Genomic DNA, 23,209 nt, shown 5'->3' on the forward strand with positions numbered 1-23,209 from the left:
TTCACGCTTCAGGCTCACTGCCTTTATTCCTGATGAAGGGCTTTTGCCCGAAACGTCGATTTCGTTGCTCCTTGGATGCTGCCTGAACTGCTGTGCTCTTCCAGCACCACTAATCCAGCATTCTCAAAGATCCAGCCCACCCTGGCAATGTTTTTCTACAGCTCCTTGGATGCTGCCTGAACTGCTGTGCTCTTCCAGCACCACTAATCCAGCATTCTCAAAGATCCAGCCCACCCTGGCAATGTTTTTCTACAACCTCTACCATCGGGGAGGAGGTGCAGAAGCCTGAACACATGCACCAGCCGGTTTCTATCCTACTGTTGTTAGAATACTGAATGGACTCACAAACTCTGAACATTCACCTGTACCTGTGTTTTTGTTTATGCTGCTGTTTCCCTATTATTTACTATCTATGCTACTTAACTCTGTGATCTGCCTGTGTTGCTCGCAAGACAAAGCTTTTCACTGTGCCTCGGTACACGTGACAATAAATTCAATTCAATTTAAATTTGGAGCGAACCGTTAATTCATACTCCACCCACTACACCTCTGTCCTCTGAAACTCCTGCAGTAATACAATTAGACAAAGAACTGCAGGCTTTCTGCAAAAACAGAAATTGTCAGAGTGATTCAGCGGGTCTGGCAGCATCTTTGGAGAGAAAGCAGTTAATGTTTCATGTTCAGTGACCCTTCTTCACAACTGTTCTGAAGAAGAGTCTCTGAACTTGAACTATCGACTCTGTTCCCTCTCTTTCAACTTGGTGTCCCTCTCTGCAAACCTTTCTTCAGGACTGGGGTAGGGTGTGGGGGGAGCTGCAGATAAAGGGGGTGGCAGGGGCAGGGGTGTGAAGTGGGAGAGGTGAAGACAGGCAGAGGGTATGACCCAGTTGGTCAATTGAAGGAATGAATCAGGTTGATGGACTCCAATTTCAAATAACCTCCCTCCCCATCCCCTTCCCTTCCACTGCTCCCTGCCACCAACCGGATTCATTCCTCCCATTGACCAATCAGGTCAAACTCTCTACCTGTCTTCACATATCCCCACTCCACCACCCCCTTTATCTGCAGCTTCCCCGACATCCACCCCTAGTCCTGAAGAAGGGGTACACCCAAAACACCGACCTCCTGATGCTGCCTGGCTTGCTGTGTTCTTCCAGCCTAGATTAGAGTGGTGCTGGAAAAGCACAGCAGGTCAGGCAGCATCCGAGGAGCAGGAAAATCGACGTTTCGGGCAAAAGCCCTTCATCAGGAATAGATTTTTCAGGGCACAGGAGATGACCTGGGGGTTGCAATGAGAGAGAGACTCACTGAGATTCTTGTAGAGAGAGGAGGAAAACTTCTTCAAGGCAGGCATCCTTGCAAGAGGATTTGCAGTAGGGTTAAAACTCTATTCCTGATGAAGGGCTTTTGCCCGAAACGTTGATTTTCCTGCTCCTCAGATGCTGCCCGATCTGCTGTGCTTTTCCAGCACCACTTTAATCTAGACTCTGGTTTCCAGCATCGGGATTCCTTATTTTTACCGTGTTCTTCCAGCCTCGTGCCTGTCCCTCCTGATGCTGCCTGGCTTGCTGTGTTCTCCCAGCCTCCTGCCTGTCCCTCCTGATGCTGCCTGCCTTACTGTGTTCCCCCAGCCTCCTGCCTGTCCCTCCTGATGCTGCCTGCCTTGCTGTGTTCCCCCAGCCGCCTGCCTATCCCTCCTGATGCTGCCTGCCTTGCTGTGTTCCTCCAGCCTCCAGCCTGTCCCTCCTGATGCTGCCTGTCTTGCTGTGCTCCCCCAGCCTCCTGCCTGTCCCTCCTGATGCTGCCTGGCTTGCTGTGCTCCCCCAGCCTCCTGCCTGTCTATTTTGGATTCCAGCATCTGCGGTTTTTTTGTCTGCAACCTCTCGGCAAACCAGGAACCCTTCCCGTACAATGTTCACAGCTCTCCACGCTCTGAGGCCATGATCCTGGAACACCTGCAATGTCATTGTGGGTGTCTCTACACCAAATGGACAAGATGGTAATTGTTCAAGATGGCAGCTCATCACCACCTTCTCAAGGGCTGGGCAATAAATGCTGGGCCCAGCGAGTGACATCCACATCCCACGAGGGAATGAAAAGAAATGGTTATGATCATTGTCAAGCCTCAATGCTCAAAATAGGGTCAATGCTGCAGGGAAAAGTTTGGGAATTGGGGTGAGGGGGTGTTTGTTGAAATGTATTCCCTCTCTCACAGTTGCTAAGATTTATTCAATGGTCTGGCAGTTTAACAATAGCATCTATTATCAAATCTAAAGGTACAGAAGGTTTGAATTATAGAGAAACACTGGGACTTTTTTCACTGGAACATAGCAGGTTGAGAGGTGACATTATGGAAGTTTATGAAATAATGAAGGGTACAGATAGAGTAAATGGTAGTTGCCCTTTCCCAAAGATAGCAGAATTTCAAGACTGGGGCACATTTTTAAGGTGAGAGAGATTTTTTAAAAAGACCTGAGGGGCAACTTTTTTACACAGAGGGTGGTCCGTGTGTGGAATGAACTTCCTGTGGAAGTGGTGGATGTGAGTACAGTTACAATTTTTAAAAGACGCCTGGATAAGTACATAAACAGGAAAGGGTTTGGAGGTATATGGGCCAGGAGCAGGCAGGTGGGTCGAGTGTAGTTTGGGATTATGGTTGGCACGGATTGATTGGACTGAAAGGTCTGTTTCTGTGCTGTATGACTCTATGTTTCTGTACATATGTACTCCTTGGTGGAGAGTGTGGTGCTGGAAAAGCACAGCCAGTCAGGCAGCATCCGAGGAGCAGGAGAATCGACGTTTTGGGCATAAGCCCTTCATGAAGTGATTATGCCCAAAGAGTTGGTTCTCCTGCTCCACGGATGCTGCCCGATCAGCTGTGCTTTTCCAGCACCACACTCTCAACTCTGATCTCCAGTATCTGCAGTCCTCACGTACTCCAGGGTGGTGTCGGAACCAATGAGTAGATTAATATAGCCCTTACCTTCACAGACATCGCCTTTAGCTTGGTGACCCTCTCTGCAGATGCAGTGACCAGCAGAGGGTCCCCAGACACCGTCCGTGCCACAGCGGCGCTGCAGTAGCCCCATTTGTACCGAGTTATCCACGCATTGGCCAAGGACCAGCTCGCCACTGCGTGTAGTTTCAGGAAACACTGCCAGGTTGTGAAGGCTCGGTGGGCATTTCTTGTAGTACACCTTGAAGGAGCTGAGGAGGAGGCAGGGGCCAATATAATCGAAGCCCAGCTGGAAGACTGAGCGGCTCACGGGACCCAGGCTCTCCCCTGTGACGGTGTTGAGTGCCCTTCTCAGCTTCTCCCAGTCGATGGGCCCATCCAGGTACTCTGTCGGAAAGTGCTTCTCGCCCTTGACACGGATCCTGACGGATTCGTGGATTCTGGGTCTGGCGTAATCATTGTCCGACTGAAAGAAGTACACACTGAAGTCCTCCCTACAGTCGCTCGGGAACAGGCAGCTCAAGAGGGTAAAGGTCAGGTCCAGAAAGAGGTGGCGAGCATCCCCGGCAGAGACTGGACCGGTCCACAAAACCTGCGACGTTTTCTGGAGTTCAGGGTCCATCGGGCAGCATTGGTACACCAGGTGGGGTGAATTAATCTCCAGGGTAAAGCTGCCATGTGACCACTGTGGGTGCAAAATACAGGACATGGACTAGAATATACAGTCACATTCATAGAGGTCCAAGGAAGAGATGAGCACAAATTCTTATGATCACATAAAGGGAGCTTTACTCTGTATATAACCCTGTACTGTCCCTGTCCTGGGAGTGTTTGATGGGGGACAGTGTAGAGGTAGCTTTACTCTGTATCTAACCCCATGCTGTCCCTGTCCTGGAAGTGTTTGAAGGGGGACAGTGTAGAGGGAGCTTTACTCTGCATAGAACACTGTAGTGTCCCCGACCTGTGAGTGTTTGATGGGGGACAGTGTAGAGGTAGCTTTACTCTGCATAGAACACTGTACCATCCCTGTCCTGGGAGTGTTTGATGGGGACAGTGTAGAGAGAGCTTTACTCTGTATCTAACCCTGTGCTGTCCCTGTCCTGGGAGTGTTTGATGGGGGACAGTGTAGAGGCAGCTTTGCTCTGTATCTAACCCCTTGCTATTCCTGTCCTGGGAGTGTTTGATAGGGGACAGTGTAGAGGGAGCTTTGCTCTGTATCTAACCTCATGCTGTCCCAGTCCTGAGAGTGTTTGATGGGGCCATCTACAGAGAGATTTACTCTGTACCTATTCCAGTACTGTCCCTGTCTTGGGAGTATTTGATGGGAACAGTGTAAAGGGAGCTTTACTCTGTATCTCACCACATGCTCTCCTTGTCCCAGGAGTATTTGACGTTGACAGTGTACAGAGAGTTTTAATCTGTATCTTATGCCATCCTGTCCCTGTCCTGAAAATGTTGGCTGTCTTCCCCTTCTCATTTACCCTGCATCTAATTATTATTCCAGAGGAGGGAGATGTACAAATGTAAGTTGTGATAATTATTTTTTGTGGTGAATATGATGAAAAATTGTTGAAAGCGGGGACAGAACAATGGAGTGATGGGAGCAAGAGGATTGTTGCTTACCTTGGTGTTACGTTTCAACAGTTTATTGCTGTGCCAAGAGTCAAACAGGACCACTGCAAAAGAAGAAAAGTTCCTGTAAGCATAATCCAAAGTGTAAGTCAAATGGTGTGCAGGCTAGGTGGAGTGGCCATGCTAAATTGCCCATAGTGTCCAGGGATGTGCAGACTAGCTGGGTTAGCCATGGGAAATGCATGGGGTAGGATAGAGGTGTGGGATGCTCTTTGGAGGGTCAGAGTGGACTCAACGGGCCGAACAGCCTGTTTTCACACTATAGGTGTTCTATTCCATTGCATGAAATGCAAAAGATTACCCTTCCTACTGCCTTTTATCTGTTGGCTCATCCATGTGTCACTGCTTCAGAGGGTGTAAGAGGATATTTATATATATATATATATCCATCGATACGCTATATCAAATGAATGAAAGGTGTGGCTATGTGTGTGCAAGTTACACAGTGATGAAAGTTAAAACTAATTTGGTCTGAAGCAAGGCAACATTATTGAGGCCTACAAAAGTCTTGCTCGCTACTTTTCAACATCTCTTGGGGTAGAGACTGGCGGCTACCATGTCTCACAGGTTGGTGAGCTTCAGGTATGTGTTAAATGTTGGTTGATTGTTTGACTTTAGGGCATTCATTGGTACCTATCGCTTACTCCTGCTCTCACTCATTGCACATTTACTGTCCAGTGGGGAGTGCTATGTAATGACCAGGAGCTGGGACCCCCCCCCCCAACAAATGCTTTAAGGCAACTAAATCTGAGGTATATTCACTGTTATAAATGTAGAATTTTCTCATAGGAAGCTCCTATAAGTGGGCTATCACTAGATAATCTTTTAGATGCTACTTGAGGGATTCAATTTAGCCATGACAAGGAGGGGTTGGTAAACTCCCCAGATCTTTTCCAAAGTGATGGTTGTGCACTTAGAGTCATACAGCATGGAAACAGACCCTTCAATCCATCCAGTCCATGCGCACCATAATCCCAAACTAAAAGCCAAAAGAACTGTGGATGCTGTAAACCAAAAACAAAACTGAAATTTCTGGAAAAGCTCAGCAGGTCTGGCAGCATCGTGGAGAGAAATCAGAGTTAATGTTTTGGGTTGAGTGACCCTTCCTCGAATAGTCCCAAACTAAACTAGTCCCATCTGCTTGCACTGGCCTATATCTCTTCAAATCTTTCTCATCGATGTACTCATCCAAATATCTTTTGAACGTCATAATTGTACCCACATCCACCACTTCCTCTGGAAGTTAATTTCATACACAGACCATTTGCTGTGTAAAACCGTTGCCCCTCATGTCCTTTTAAAATCTTTCTCCTCGCACCTTAAAAATATGTCCTCTAGTCTTGAAATTCCCCACCCCATGTAAAAGATCTTCGCTATTCACCTTATCTATGCCCCTCGGCATTTTATAAACCTGCTGTGGTTCTGTTTGCCGAGCTGGAAGTTTTTGTTGCAAACGTTTCGTCCCCTGTCTAGGTGACATCCTCAGTGCTTGGGAGCCTCCTGTGAAGCGCTTCTGTGGTGTTTCCTCCAGCATTTATAGTGGCCTGTCCCTGCCGCTTCCGGTTGTCAGTTTCAGCTGTCCGCTGTAGTGACCGGTATATTGGGTCCAGGTCGATGTGTTTGTTGATGGAGTTTGTGGATGAGTGCCATGCTTCTAGGAATTCCCTGGCTGTTCTTTGTTTCGCTTGCCCTATAATGGTAGTGTTGTCCCAGTCAAATTCGTATTGCTTGTCATCTGCGTGTGTGGTTACTAGGGATAGCTGGTCGTGTCGTTTCGTGGCTAGTTGATGTTCGTGGATGCGGATCGTTAGCTGTCTTCCTGTTTGTCCTATATAGTGTTTTGTGCAGTCCTCTATTTTATAAACCTCTATAATGTCACCCCGAACCTCCCTAATGCTCCACTGAAAGAAGTCCCAGCCTATCCAGCCTCCCCTCATACTCTCCATTTCTGGTAACGTCCTGGTAAATCTCTTCTGAACCCTCTCCAGTTTAAGAATATCCTTCCCATAGGGCGATCAGAACTGCATACAGTACTCCAGAAGATGCCTCCCCAACATTCTGCACAACCTCAGCATGACTTCCTAACTCCTACACTCAAAGGTCTGAGCAGTGTGCTAAACACCTTTGCAACCACCCTTCAAGAGAGTGGATGGAGCATTGGTTTATGTTTGGCAAACTTAACACTGCAGCAGCCCTTGAGTATTCCATTGGGAGAGTCAGTCTAGATCTTGTCTTTGGGTCCTTGGAGCATAGGACATGAACCTGCAACCTTCTAAGTTAGAGTCAAGCTAGTGGAACTAACAGCACACATTCCTACAATAATTAGTCAGTGCTGAAAAGGGTTAAACAAGGATACAAGCAAAGCTATTAACCTCTGCATTCTCCAGAAACCTTAAAACAAAACTCCCCTCAGGTCAGACCCAGAGAAGAAAGTGGTCAGCCCGGATACCATCCTTACCATCGTTCAGGCGATCCTCTGTTCCCGAATGCACAGGCTGTAAAACGCACCACGTCAGGCACAGAAGGTGCAGGGGACCTGGCAGATGCATAGCTCTGAGAGTTTCTGAGGCTGCTGTCTCAGGCTCGGCCTGGGTGTATGACACACAAGAGTGAATCACATTCTAATTTTACTTGCAGTGATCAGATATCAATCGGAGCCAGGGGGGTGTGGTGTCTGAACAGTCACAACAAAGCCGGGGGTGGGGTGATCAGAAGGAAAATGACTGCAATGCATTTCTAATTATTTTCCTTCGAAAAGCAGTTTTTAAAAATAAAATAATAATTACTATTTCTGCAAATCCTTTCCAATCCTGTCGTACAATAATAAAATCCTTGCTTTTGAGTCAGAATGCCTAACCAGTGCAGTCTAACAAAAATCAAAATAAAACCTCATCTCTTTCGATTGTACCCAGTGGAAAGGGTAAATTTATGGGAGTCATGCTCCAGCTGAATTCAGATACTTTCCAAGGATAAACTGGCATTCAGTCTCTAGGTTTATCCTTGAAGATAAGGATTGAGTAATAATTTGCGTTCCTATAGCCCCTTGCATAATCTCAAGAGCGTCCCAAAGTGCTTTGTAGTTAATTTGATATGCAGTTACTGCTGTAAACACAGCCACTAGTCTGCACTCAGTAAGGCGTCCACATTCAGGAAAGCAATAAAGACCAGATCATCAGTGATTTTTTAAGTGGAGGTTAGTTGAAGGGTGAAGGGACACTGGGGAAAACTCCTTGTTCCATGTCTACAAAACAGCACTTAAGGTCGTTTTGCATCTGCCCAAGTGGAATTTGTTTGACTCGGCTGAAATTAGCTGAGGTAGGGCAGTGTTCCTTCTGCACTGGAGCTGTCAGCCTGATTTATGTGCCCAGCTGTGCGTGGTGTGAGAGAGTCCACAATCTTTGGTTGGGCAGTAGTGATATCTGCTGAGTCACTCCTGACAGAGTTGCCAAAAAATGATTTTTTTTTTACAACAGAGAACCAGCATAGACTCATGGACTCGGTAGAGTTGTGGATAACGCCAAAGAATGTAGTAGTGGCTGTGTTTACAGCAGTAACTGCGTATCAAATTAACTACAAAGCACTTTGGGACACTCTGAGATTATGCAAGGGGCTATAGGAATGCAAATTATTACTCAATCCTTATCTTCAAGGATAAACCTAGAGACTGAATGCCAGCTTACCCTTGGAAAGTATCTGAATTCAGCTGGAGCATGACTCCCATAAATTTACCCTTTCCACTGGGTACAATCGAAAGAGATGAGGTTTTATTTTGATTTTTGTTAGACTGCACTGGTGAGCTGAGAGGTGGCAAATGGAGTTTAATGCAGAAAAGTGGGGAGGTGATTCACTTTGGAAAGGTTACAGGAATAAAGAGGGCTAATGGGAAGATTCTTGATAGTATAGATGAGCAGAGAGATCTCGGTGTCCATGCACATAGATCTTTGAAAATTGCCACCCAGGTTGATAGGGTTGTTAAAAAGGCATACGATGTGTTAGCTTTTATTAGTAGAGGGATTGAGTTTCGGAACCATGAGGTCATGCTGCAGCTGTACAAAACTCTGGTGCAGCCGCATTTGGACTATTGCGTACAGTTCTGGTCACCGCATTATAGGAAGGATGTGGAAGCTTTGGAAAGGGTGCAGAGGAGATTTACTAGGATGTTATCTGGTATGGAGGGAAGATCTTAAGAGGGAAGGCTGAGGGACTTGAGTCTGTTTTTGTTAGAGAGAAGATTGAGAGGTGACTTAGTCGAGAACATAAGATAATCAGAGGGTTAGATAGGGTGGACAGTGAGAGCCTTTATCCTCAGATGGCGATGGCTAGCACGAGGGGACATAGCTTTAAATTGAGGGGTGATAGATATAGGACAGATGTCGGAGATAGTTTCTTTACTCAGATAGTAGTAGGGGCCCTGTCTGCAACAGTAATAGACTTGCCAACGTTAAGGGTATTTAAATGGTCATTGGATAGACCTATGGATGAGAGTGGAATAGTGTAGTTAAATGGGTTTCAGAGTGATTTCACAGGTTGGCACAACATCGAGGGCCAAAGAGCCTGTACTGCACTGTAATGTTCTATGTTCTGTGGCAAATGGTCTCCTCCTGTTTGTCCTGATTCTATGAGGACCGTGAGAGAGTGGAATAGTGTAGTTAAATGGGTTTCAGAGTGATTTCACAGGTCGGCACAACATCGAGGGCCAAAGGGCCTGTACTGCACTGTAATGTTCTATGTTCTATGGCAAATGGTCTCCTCCTGTTTGTCCTGATTCTATGAGGACCGTGAATCAGCACAGAGCAGAGAGGAACTCTGGATAACAGTCTGTACAACTCACGTGCCTTAACCAGTTGGCCCTTGGTGTACAATGTGTGATATAACATTCAGCCTCGGGACTTAAGCCAGTGCACAATTAGTATGTATATCTTCAATTTAAGAGAATTTCAGGACTCCATGTATTGTGTGTACACAGTGTTGTGACTCTGCCTGGCTGTGGGTCTGCATGCTGCAGAGAAAGCAGTTAGATTAGATTTTATTTTAGATTAGATTCCCTACAGTGCGGAAACAAGTCCTTCGGCCCAACCAGTCCACACCGAACCTCTGAAGAGTAACCCACCCTGACCCATTCCCCTCTGACTAATGCACCTAACACTATGGGCAATTTAGTACTGCCAATTCACCCTGACCTGCACATCTTTGGGTTGTGGGGGGAAACTGGAGCACCCGGAGGAAACCCACGCAGACACAGGGAGAATGTGCAAACTCCACACAGTCGCCCGAGGCTGGAATCGAACCTGGCACCCTGGTGCTGTGAGACAGCAGTGCTAACCATTTGGTTTGCTGCAATATCTGCTTCATAACTTAAAATGCTTTTTACTATTTTAAATAAACTAATCCATGAAGTATATCCATCCTTGATGCATGATTTATCCTCAGACTACTATCATTTTTCTTTTCATACATGGGATGCCTAGCATCACTGGCTGCGCCAACATTTATTCTCCGTACTTATTGCCCTTGAGAAGGTGATGGTGAGCTGCCTTCTTAAACTGCTGTGATCCATGTGCTGTAGGTTTTGGAGGAGGGAGTTCTGAGATTTTGACCTAGCAACAGAGAAGGAATGGTGATATATATATATATATATATATATACACAAGTCAGGATGATGAGCAGCTGAGTGCATGTATCTGCTACCCCTGTCTTTCTAGATGGAAGTGATCCAAGGCTTGGAAGGTGCAGATCTAAGTATTTTTGGTGAATTTCTACAGTATATCTTCTAGCTAGTACACACGGCTGTTGAGTGTCAGTGGTGGAGAGAGTGGATGCTTGTGCATGTGGTGCCAATGAAGCAGACTGCTTTCCCTTGGATGGTGTCAAGCTTCTTGAACATTGTTGGAGCTGCCCCCATCCAGAGCAAATGGGGACTATCCCATCACACTTCTGACTCATGCCCTGTGGATGATGGATAGGCTTTGGGGAGACAGGAAGTGAGTTACTCAACGCAGCCTCTGACCTGCTCTTGTAGCTACTGTGTTGATGTGGCTAGTCCAGTGAGTTCAGTGATGGTAACACCATTGAGTGTCAAGGGGTTAGGAATTAGATTGTCTCCTCTTGGAGATCGTCATTGCCTGGCATTTATGTGGTACAATTGTTACTTGCCATTTGTTAGCCCAAGCCTGGATATTAAGCAGATCATGTTGCAGTTGAACATGTACTACTTCAGTATCTGAGGAGTTACAAATGGTGCTGAATATTTCACAATCATTGGCGAACATCCCCACTTCTGACTTTACAGCGTCATTGGGTCATACAGAATGGAAACAGATCTTTCGTTCCGACTCATTTGTACTGACCAAGTTTGCCAAACTAAAATAGTTCCATTTGCCTGCATTTAGCCAATATCCCTCTAAACCTCTCCTATTCGTGTACCTGTCCTAATGTCTTTTAGATGTTGTAACTTCACCTGCATCTACCACTTACTCTGGCAGTTCATTCCATATACGAGCCACCCTCTGTGTGAAAATGTTGCCGCTTAGGTCCCTTTTGATTCTTTCTCCTCTCATCTTAAACCTCTGCTTTCTGGTTTTGAACTCCCCTACCCTAGGGAAATGACCTTTCCTATTCACCTTATCCATGCCTCTCATGATTTTATAAACCTCTATAATGACACCCTTCAACCTCCTACGCTCCAGTGAAAAGACTCCCAGTCTATCCAGCTGTTCCTTATAACTCAAACTCTCCAGTCCTGGCAACATCCTTGTAAATCTTTTCTGAACTCTCTCCAATTTAATAATATTCTTCTCACAGCACACAGACCAGAACTGTACACTGTACTCCAAAGGTGGCCTCACTAACGTCTTAATCAACAGCAGCATGGTGTCCCAACTCCTTTCGTCAATGGTCTCAGCAATGAAGGCAAGCACGCTAAATGCCTTCTTAACCACTCTGTCTACCTGTGACACAACTTTCAAAGAACTATGAACCCATGATAAAAACCTGAACCCCTAGGTTTTCTATTCGACAACACTATCCAGGGCTCTACTGTTAACTGTATGAGTCCTACCCATGTTTGTTTTACCAAAATGCAACATTCCACAAATTAAACTCCATCTGCCACTACTCTGTCCATTGGTCCACTTTATGATCAAGATCCTTTTTAACCTTAGGTAATCTTCTTCACTGTCCGCTATACCACGAGGAAAGGTAATTGAAGATGATTGGGCCTAGGGATTCTACCTTGAGGAACGTGTGCAGAGATGCCGTTCAACTGAGATAACTGACCACAAACGACCACAACCTACATTTCAGGTATGACTCCAACCAATGGAGAGTTTGCCCCCTGGTGCCCATTGCTTCCAGTTTTCCTTGGGCTTTTTGATGCCACACTTGGTCAAATGCAGCCTTGATTTTAAGGTTCTGATACTCTTAACTCTGGAATTCAGCTTTTGTGTCCATGTTTGAACCAAGGCTGTAATGAAGTCAGGGATTGAATGGCCCTGACAGAATCCAAACTGGGCATTACTGAGCAGGTTATTACTAAACAGATGCTGCTTGATAGTACTGTTGATTAACAGCTTCACTATGATCAGGAATAGACTGATGGGGCAGTAATTAGATTACTTAAATTGTGGAAATAGGCCCTTCGGCCCAGCAAGTCCACACCGACCCTCCGAAGAGCAACCCACCCAGATCCATTCCCCTACATTTACCCCTTCACCTAACACTACGGGCAATTTAGCATGGCCAGTTCACCTAACCTGCACATCTTTTGGATTGTGGGAGGAAACCAGAGTATCCGGAGGAAACCCACGCAGACACAGGGAGAATGTGCAAACTCCACATAGACAGTTGCCTGAGGCAGGAATTGAACCCTGGTCTCTGGCGCTGTGATGTAGCAGTGCTAACCACTGTGCCACCGTGCTGCCCACCAATTGACTGGATTGAATTTGTCCTGTTTTATACATATGGGACACACCTGGGAAATCTTCCATATTGTCAGGTAGATGCCCATGTTGTAACTATAATGGAACAGGGTGGCTAGTTCTGGAACACAAGTCTTCAGTAATATTGTCGGAATGCTATCAGGGCCCGTAGCCTTTGCGATATCCAATGCCTCCAACCATTTCTTGATATCACGTAGAGTCAATCAATTGAGCTGAAAACTGTTGTATGTGATGCTGGGGACCAGTGGAGAGTCCAAGATAGATCATCCACTTGGCACTTTGGCTGAAGATTGCTGCAAATGCTTCAGCCTTATCTTTTGCGCTGATACATTGGACTCTTTCATAATTGAGGATGGGAATATTTGTGGAGCCTCCTCCTCCAGTGAGTTGCTTAATTGTCCACCACCATTCGCGAATGGAGGTGGCAGGACTACAGAGCATAAATCTGATTTATTGGTTGTGGGATCACTTAGCTTCCATCACTTACTGTTTATCACTTGCTACTTATGCTGTTTGGTACACAAGTAGTCCTGTTTGGTAGCTTCACCAGGTTGGCATCTCATTTTAAGGTATGCCTGGTGCTATTCCTGACATGCTCTCCCACCATCTCCATTGAACCCAGGGTTGATACCCTGGCTTGATGATAATGATTAAGTGGGGGAATATGCCGGGCTATGAGGTTGCAGATTGAGCTGATGTACAATTCTGCTTTTGTTGATGGCCCTCAATGCCTCATGGATGCCTAGTCTTGAGTTGTTAGATCTGTTCAAACTCTGTCCTACTTAAGGGAAGCAACGTTTTGCTGGTATTATTGCTCGATTATTAATCCAGAAACTCAGCCCATGTTTTGGGACCAAGGTTTCAATTCTGTCATGGCAGATGGAGGAATTGGAATTCAATAAAAAAATATCTGGAATTGAGATTGTCAGGAAAAACATATCTGGCTCACTTCAGTGAAGCAAATTTGCTATCCTCACCTGGTCTGGCCTACATTTGACTCCAGGTCCACAGCAATGTGGTTGACTCTCAGCTGCTTTCTGAAATGGCCCAGCAAGCCATTCAGTTGTAACAATTGCTACAAAGCCTCAACAAAGAAATGAAACTGGACACCTCACATGGCAATGATCTCGCCACTGGAAAAGACAATGGCAAAAACAGCCCTGTGAATCCTGCCGAGTCCTCCTTACTAACATCTGGGTGCTAATGCCAAAATTGGGAGAGCTGTCTCATTGACCAACAGCTTGACATTGTCATACTCATTGAGTCATTCCATACAGACAATATACCAGACACTGCCATCACCATCCCTGGATGTGTCCTATTCCACTGACAGGACAGATCAGGCAGAGTTGGGGGCACAGTGGTATACAATTGGGAGTTGCAATGGAGTCCTCAACATCGACTCTGGACCCCATGATGTTTCATGGCTTTGGGTTAAACATGGGCAAGAAAACTTCCTGCTGATTACCATGTACCTCCTCCCTGATGAATCAATACTCCTTCATATTGAACAACACTTGGAAGAAGCACTGAGGGTGGCACAGATGCAAAATGTGACTCTGGGTGGGGGATTTCAACGTCCATCACCAACACGGAATGGGTAGCAACACTACTGATCAAGATAGTCAGGTCTTAACGGTCATAGCTGCTAGATTTGACCTGTAGTGGGTGGTGAGGGAACCAACAAGCGGGAAAAGCATACTGGACGTCATCCATACCAATCTACTGGCTGCAGATGTATCTGTCCATGATGGTATCTGTAGGAATGACTACCACACAGTCCTTATAGAGGTGACATCCTGCCTAGAAATTGAGTGTTGTGTGGAACTATCACTGTGCTAAACGGTGAACAGCAGTGGGAAACATTGTGTCGATGAGGCTAGCCCCAAAATGGTAGATTTTAAACCCTCAAGACGGGGCTGAGTTAGGCCGAATCCCAGCATGATGATGTTGCAAGGCTGGTGAGACGAAGGGTTCAGGAGGAACATGGTCATTGACCATGGAGGAACCTTGCTCAGCTAAAGCAGTTCCGTGTAAATAGGAGGCATAGGGATGTCCCAGGCCTTCTGTAAGCTGCAATGGGCACTGATGAGACCCGCTGTTTTACCGTCGAGGTTTTACACCATCAGGTTTATTGGTAGTGGAGCGGAAGATTGGAATCTCAATGTTGATACAATGAGTTGGGCCTGTGCCTGCACGGTGGCACAGTGGTTAGCACTGTTGCCTCACAGCGCCAGAGACCCGGGTTCAATTCCCGACTCAGGCGACTGACTGTGTGGAGTTTGCACGTTCTCCCCGTGTCTGCGTGGGTTTCCTCCGGGTGCTCCGGTTTCCTCCCACAGTCCAAAGATGTGCAGGGCCAGGTGAATTGGCCATACTAAATTGCCCGTAGTGTTAGGTAAGGGGTAAATGTAGGGGTATGGGTGGGTTTCGCTTCGGCGGGTCGGTGTGGACTTGTTGGGCCATAGGGCCTGTTTCCACACTGTAATGTAATCTAATCTAATCTAAAATAAAAATGCATAAAAATAAACCTGTCGCCTCAAGATCCAGAATTTGCCCATGTGAAGCATGAGTTAATTGGTCCAGTTTTTTCTCAGGGTGGATTTGTCCTTTTTCCTGTTTAGGTCGTCTCTCTCACTATCATTCACATCTCTCCAGTGAGGAAAATTCCATTTATTGTGTCAATTAAACACTTCCCAAGGATGTCAAAAGTACAGTCTGATTGCCTGAGTAGGGGAATTTGTTGTTATTTCTGTAAACTTCCTGACTGATATCTAGAGTATAAGTAGTTTTCGAGGCTCAGTCTTATTGCAAATTGTTTCCTCCTTCGGCCAGTATAAACAAGCAGCTCTTCCAATTCTGGACTCTTGAGCATTGTCCAACTTCTACCACTCCACTCTGACAGCAACTAGCAATCTGATCGTCATCAGATCTCTCTGTCCCACTCTCTCGCTCTCTTTCTTCCTTCCTTTAAGACATTCTTTAAAATCTACCCCCATGACATGGTTTTTGGTCATGCGCACTTACAATTGGGTATTCACATATTTGTGATGGATCATGGAATGGTGGGACTGAATGACCAGAGCACTCTTCCCAGTTACGTTGCGAGACTGCCAATCTTAAGTTTTCCAGCTCATATGTAATCAAGTCACTCGTGATTATTGTTGCCTTTTAACACAAGCATCCTTCTTAATACTTTGTCCTGCTTTGTGGTTATTGTTTTGGGGCTTATAGACGAATCTCACTTATGACTTCTTTCCCCTACTATTCTTTGTCACCCCCTCAGGTCAATTCTACATCTCCATCTCGTGAATCAGGCTCATCTCTAACTATTGCAGCATGCCATCCTTGATTACACCCACCCACACCCAGCTTCCTATTTTTCTTGATTGTCATACACTCAATACTCATGATTTTATCTTTGTTATCCTGCTGACACAGAGAGTCATACAGCACATAAACAGACCCTTCAGTCCAACCAATCCATGCTGAACATTTTCCCAAACAAAACTAGGCCCACCTGCCTGCTCTTCCCTGAAAACCTTTCCTAATCAATGTTTAATTTCTTTTAAACATTATAATTATGCCCACATTCACCACTTCCTCAGGAATCTTTGAAATGACTTTCCAACTCATGATTTAACTCAATGTGTACCATCAATTTTCATTGTGAAGAATGTGCATTCGGATATGAAGCCTGTGGTTTTGTCTTTTTATTTATCTTTATGGCATCCATTCTTGTTGATGTATTCCGAGTTAGTATTGCTAATGTTCCATTTCTTCTCCCCCTAATGGAAAGGTTTCCTAAACCCACCTGTTATAGTGAGTTCACACCATTTGGGACAGCATGGTAGCTCAGTGGTTAGCACTGCTGCCTCATAGCACCAGGGTCCCAGGTTCGATCCCAGCCTCTGGCAACTATCTGTGTGGAGTTTGCACATTCTCCCCGTGTCTGCGTGGAGTTTCCTCCGGGTGCTCCGGTTTCCTCCCACCGTCCAAAGATGTGCAGGTCAGGTGAATTGGCTAAATTGCCCATAGTGTCAGGTGCATTAGTCAGAGGGAAATGGGTCTGGGTGGGTTACTCTTCGGAGGGTCGGTGTGGACTGGTTGGGCCAAAGGGCCTGTTTCCACACCGTAGGGAATCTAATCATTCTGGACTCCATCAGTACCCGAGAAGTCGAACTCCAGGCGCTCGGGATACGGACACTATTCAAGTCTGGCTGAAAGATGACAAGTATCATTTGCGCTAAACATGTCCCAGGTGATGACCATCTCTAACAAGCTGCAATCTAACAATCATTAGATACCATTCAATGGTGTTACCATTGCTAAATCCCTTACAAACAAGATCCTGGTTACCATTGACCAGAAACTGAATTGGACCAGCCAAATAAGTACTGTAGCACATCAGAGGCTTGGAATCCTGCAGTGAGTTACTCATCTTCTGACTCTTCAAAGTCTGTCCACAATCTACAAGGCATAAGTTAGGAGTGTAATGGAATACTCTCCACCTGCCTGGATAGGCACAGCTCCAACTCATGAAGTTTGACACCATTCAGGACAAAACAGTTCCATGTGATTGGCACCAAATCCACAAAAAATCACCTACCCCACCCCCCCACCACATGTTTAGGGGATGTTACTCTATTGGAACAGTTAATTAGTAGGAGTTGATACATATTATTTTGTTAAAGATTTTGATAGAGTTATTGTTAAGGCAATTCTTTTACTTTTATTTTGTCTGCATTTCAACTGTAGTGTAAAAATAAAGTCTGCTTTGCTTAAAGCGGACTAGTTTAATCAATTGAATTGCATCTGGAATACAACTCCTTACACTTACTTTTAAAATAAGAAGTTATGGTCTAGGCTACTTAGTACATTTAGAGGGGTTTGGTCTGGTCCATAACAGAGTTTTCAGAGGATTGTAAAACTGCGACTGGCTACTGCAGAACGAGTATTTAACAACAGTGCAGTTCTTCACCAGCGAGGATAGTTTCAGTCTGTTGCTTTTTCTTATATTTTAAATCATTCTGTTTGGACATGCTATGACATCCTCAATAAGCATCACATCCTGAGATGGGACATGAATCTGGACCACCCACATGATAAAGTATTTTCTAATCAAGCTGTTCAAACATGTGTTTACACATCTCTGGGACAAGTGGCACTGGAACCTGGAACTCTACCCATGCACCACAAGAGTCCCCTTCCACTAAATTAGCAGTTAATACCCAGCACCTACATTCAGTTAAATACAACTAATGTAAGGTTAACAAAAGCAGGATGTCTGAGGGGAAATGGTGACTGACTGGTTGCAGGTCTGTGCATGAGATGTCTTCAAGGCGGAGATTGATAAATTCTTAATCTCGCAAGGAATTAAGGGATAGGGGTAGAGTGCGGGTAAGTGGCGTTGAAATGCCCATCAGCCACAATTGAATGGCGGAGTGGACTCGATGGACCGAATAGCCTTACTTCCACTCCCATTTCTTATGGTCTTATGGAGAGGTTCGAAACCATTTGAAAAAGGAGGAATTTTTGGAGTGGGAGTCATTTAGGTCTGGAAGACATGGCAGCGTGATGGGTGAAGGTGTCTTGAAGGGTAAATAGGGGAGAGGCTAACCAGGAGAAGCATCAGTATAGAAATGACCTCCTGCTACTGAGCTGCTTCGAGAAGGGGACCCCGGGTTTGATATTCGTCGATTTAGCTGATCTCAGTCGAGCAAGCAGAGTACGTGGGTCTACAATGGGTCTCACGCGCTCCTGAGTCACTGACTGTTATTTCTTGATAATACAGCTACAAGTTTCCCATAGTCTGGACGCGGGGTTGAAACTAGGGTAACATCTGATCACAATTCTGCTGACTACTCTGTAAACTCACATCCAGAAGGAGTGAAACAGGAACAAAAATGGACAACATTTTTGATTATTTTGTTTGAGTCATTTTTCGACAGGAGTAGCTGTTGAGTCATAGTTTCATAGACTCACAGAGCGTGGAAACAGACTCTCCGACCCAATGTATCCATGCCAAACAAAATCCCAAACTAAACTAGTCCCATCTGCCTGCCCTTGGCCCATATCCCTCCAAACATTTATTAATGTACTTGTTCAAATGTCTTTTAAACATCGCAACTGAACCCACATCCACCCCAGTTCCTCTGGAGTTTATTCCACACACAAACCCACTGTGTGTAAAAACAATTGCCCCCATGTCTTATTTTAAATCTTTCTCCTCCCACCTTAAAAATATGAACGTTAGTCTTGAAATCCCCAACCCTAAGGAAAAGACACCTGCCATGCACTTATCTACACTCCTCATTATTTTATAAACCGTTGGAAAATCACCCCTCAACCGCTTAGTGAAAAAAGTCCCAGCCTATCCAGACTCTCCTCAAACCTTACATTTCCAGCAACATCTTGATAAATCTTTTCTGAACTCTCTCCAGCTTAATAATATGCCTCTTGTAAAAGATGACCAGGACTGGACACAGGACTCCAGGAGATTCCTCACCAACGTCCTGTGCAACTTCAACATGATGCCTTAACTCCTATACTCAAAGGTCTGAGAAATGTAGGCAAGTGCGCTAAACACCTTGTTCACCATCCTGTCTACGTGTGACACGAACTTCAAAGAATTATGTACCTGAATCCCTAGGTCTCTCTGTTCTATAACACTACCCAAGGCCCTACTTTTAATTGTATAAGTCCTGCCCCTATTTGTTTTATCAAAATTCAATACCTTGCATCTATCCAAATTAAACTCTTTCTGACACTCCTCAGTCCAATGATCCAATTGTTTAAGATCTATTTGTAATCTTAGATAACCTTCTTCACTGGCCACTAAACCACCAATTTTGGTGTCATCCGCAGACTCACTGACCAACCTCAGAAGGGCCAGTGAGCTTACAACAATGTAACGCTGACTTCACACCTTTCAGAAGAATGAGGAAGGATATTGCAGCAATCTCGACTCCAGGAGCATGTGTTTGCTTCTTTTTTTGGCCATCCATCTGCTGAGCCAAAAGCCATTGACACAATTCTTTCACTTCACTATTTGCATCTCTTAGACACACATGCTGAGTGAGCTTACACATGCAACATGTCATCATCCTACTCAGGGGAACTATTCGTGAGAATAATTTAATAAGATGGATTCCCACAGTACCTTACGCCTCCTCACAATGTCCCAAAGCAAATTACAGCCAATGGAAGGTCTTTGAGGTGCAGTCATGATTTTGGGGTTGGACAGGCAGCTGCCATTTTGCTTTCAGTGAGGTGCCACAGATGCCAAGGATCAGGTTATCTATTCCACTGACATGAGTTGAGGGATGGATATTGGCTAGGGCACCCCTGCACCTCTTCAAAACTGTTTGCTGGGTTCTTGTGCATCTACCTGAGAGGGGCTTCGGATTAGCGTCTCATCTGAAAGACAGGAAGCCCGGCAATGCAGCACTCCCTCAGTATCACACTGGAGAGATCGGCTGAGAAATCAAGATTAACTCTTCGATGTGAGATCGAACCTTTCTGGTGTCAAGGTGAGTGTATTACCGCGAAGCTACATAGCAGCTATAGTCTCTTAATGCTACATTATTTGTTTCCCATTAAAACCAACACTCTGCTGCGTTCCTTGTGAGATCTGTGTCAATTTACTTTTCAAATTCAAAACTACTTTGCAGGCAGCTTAACGGTTAGCGCCAGGGTTCGACTCCAGCCTGGGGTGATTGTGTGGGGTTTGCACGTTCTCCCAGTGTCTGTGTGGGTTTCCCTCTGGGTGCTCCAGTTTCCTCCCATAGTCCAAAGATGCGCCCGTTAGGATGACCGTCTATGCTAAATAAGCCATAGTGTCCAAGGATATGCAGGCTAGGTGGACTGGCCATGGGAAATGCAGGGATAGGATAGGGGGTGAGACTGAGTGCAGTGTTCTTCGAAGAGTTGGTGTGGACTCGATGGGCTGATTAGCCTGCTTCCACACTGTTACGATATGATGAGTGTGGGTTCTGAGGAACGGACTGTAACAAGAAGTTAAAGCTCTAAATTTCCACTCTGCTGCAGGAATCATATTTTCCACTAAGCACTTTGCACTCATCAGCATCTTTGACAATGATTCACTCATTGCCTTTTGTCATTCTGTCCCGAGACACGGTATGTGGGAATGGGGGCAGGCATAAAGTCAATAGATGCTGTCCAACCGCAGCTTTCCTTGAATCGTTGGCAATGACCCCCTCTTCTTGTTCTACCACTGAAGATGAGCCAAGATGAGGAACATCTGTTTACAGGAGTTATGACAACGAGGAATGGCCTGCAAGAATGGGTGGTGGAAGCAGGTTTAACAGTACATCCTAAAACGGCATCAGGTAAATACTTGAAGGGGAAAAAGGACCGAAGGCTGCTGTGAAAAAGCAGCAGATGCACAGTGCAAGCTCAAAGAATGAACTGCCTCCTTCTAGGCTTTATCATTTCATGGACTGAAGGCATATCCATCATGTTGTTAGATAGGGAGTTCTAGGCTAGACGTCCAGCAATAGTAAATAAGTCAGCGAATTTTGAGAAGAATTGTAGCTCGGGTTGAGGCTCCGGATGTAGGTTTGCTCGCTGAGCTGGAAGGTGCATTTTCAGACGTTTCGTCACCATACCAGGTAACGTTTTCAGTGGGCCTCCGGAGGAAGCCTTCGTCCGGAGGCCCACTGAAAATGTTACCTGGTATGGTGACGAAATGTCTGAAAACGAATCTTCCAGCTCAGCAAGCAAACCTACATCCATAGTAAATAAATGTTGACATATGTCCAAGTTTGATCAGTTGCCACTTTTTAAATTATTTCATGGGATTTGGGTGCCACTGGCAAGGCCAACATTTGTTAGAGCCTTTGAGAGTAGTTGCTAAATATCTTGTAGATGGTACGAACTGCAGCCACTGGGAAAGGAAGAAATCCAGACTGTAAAGCAGCCTGCTTTTGTCCTTCACTTTCATATGAATGTCCCGTGGGCCAGCTGAATACATCCAGGGGCAGACACAAGATTGATACAAGTTAAACCCAACTTAGCTCAGCTCCCGTCAGCAACCCTTTCCCTGGTAATCAGCACTTGGGCCTAGTTGACCTGTCTCTAGCTCTATTTATTTTACTTAGCCAAAATGACAAAAGGAAAATGGTTTTACTAGTTATGCAAGTGTCTACTTTGGAAATGTATACTTTTTTAAGATTAACATTTACTTTTGTGCCCAAATAGATTTCATTCTGCAAGTCGCTCACCACGCAAACAATTAAGAGAAAAATTGAAGGGTGCCTCCCTTTCCTCATCTGAAAAGGTTGGACATAACAAACAAAAGACATACTTATAGGAGATTCTGTTGAGGAAAACTTGGCATATTGTTGCAGTACATGTTGTGGATAGTCCATATTACAGTCATAGTGACCTCTAAAGCAGTGTACAAAACTAAGAGAAAGTGTGTCAACAAATATTTAGACAAATTTAAAAGGATAGATCTAACTACGTTTAAAAATAAAGCCTAAAGAGATTTCAGGCCCACTTACACAGATCACTGAAATGTAGTGGCCAGGCAAAGAAATAACAGAGGCTAATGGAATATTAGCCTTTCAAACTAGAGGTTTAGGATGCAAAAGGAAGTCTCGCTACTGTGATTTGTTTTTAAAAAAAAAAAGACCTGGATTTACAAGAACTGTGCACAGTTCTGGGCTCCACATCTTAAAAATGAAGCTGCGTAATGCACATTCACCAGAGGTCAACCCAATTGGCTGGCTTATGTTAAGAGTGGTGGCAACAGCATGGGTTCAATTCCTGGACTAGCTGAGGTCACCACAAAGGTTCTTCCTTCTCACCCTCACCCCTGGTCTGAGGCACAGCGGTCCTCAGGTTACATGAACACCAATCATCTCTCTCTAATGAGAGCAACCCCATATTCCACTGGGCCTGTGGCGATTTTATTCACTGGAATGCTACCAGGCTTTCAAGGGTTACTTCACCAGAAAAACATTCATAAACGTTTTGTATTGCAGAGATAGAATCTTTTTTTTAATATATATTTTTATTGAAAATTTAACATGTTTTTACAGAAGAAAACTAAAAAAAACCCAAGTATAAACATTGATATATAGTTAAATCTTAAATAAATGATAACCAAAATCTATCAAACAAGAAAACAAAAACAAAACTCAACTAACTACTCATCTAACTTACAACTAACCAGAGTGTATCATTAAAATTCTTACATTATTCAAGAGGAAAAAAAACCCAACGGATAACACATAAATTGAGCAGTGATATACACTCTCGGAATGTGTTAACATCAGATCACAACAAAACCCGTATTTATCCAAAACATCCTGAGCATAGAGCATATAAAATTCACAAAAATAAAAGCTCTTTAGAACATTTTGATCAATATAATAAAAAAAACTATTTCTAAAAAGTAAAAAAAAAAGTATAAAATGTATTTAAACGGAGATCTTCCCCTTTATTCCCAGGGAGCATCACTTCCTTTCCAAAAAACTCATCATAACCTCTCCCAAACAGTGCCCCACCCTTGACCCAGGCACCCCACGATAGGATAAAGAAAATTCAAGTATACTACTGAACTAGAACTAACAGTGAGTACCCTATCCCCCCCCACCCCACACCAACACCTGGATATATTTGGTAATGTTAATACCATATATGAACATATATGACT

The 23,209-nt window shown here is 44.8% G+C and overlaps 1 protein-coding gene across 1 annotated transcript in view; it reads right to left on the minus strand.

Annotated features, from left to right (window-relative positions):
- Window positions 1–7,425, minus strand: part of LOC122543849 (ephrin type-A receptor 2-like) — a 48,440-nt gene extending 41,015 nt beyond the window's left edge. The window contains exons 1-3 of the mRNA XM_043682677.1: window positions 7,047–7,425; window positions 4,580–4,632; window positions 2,984–3,641 (exon numbers count right to left, since the gene is read on the minus strand). Of these exons, the coding sequence (XP_043538612.1) occupies window positions 2,984–3,641; window positions 4,580–4,632; window positions 7,047–7,137 (802 nt within the window). The 5' untranslated portion in view covers window positions 7,138–7,425. The remainder of the gene's footprint in view (window positions 1–2,983; window positions 3,642–4,579; window positions 4,633–7,046) is intronic.
- Between the last annotated feature and the right edge of the window lie 15,784 nt (window positions 7,426–23,209).

This window comes from Chiloscyllium plagiosum, chromosome 45 (genome assembly GCF_004010195.1).
Source record: "Chiloscyllium plagiosum isolate BGI_BamShark_2017 chromosome 45, ASM401019v2, whole genome shotgun sequence".
Classification (NCBI taxonomy): Eukaryota; Metazoa; Chordata; class Chondrichthyes; order Orectolobiformes; family Hemiscylliidae; genus Chiloscyllium; species Chiloscyllium plagiosum.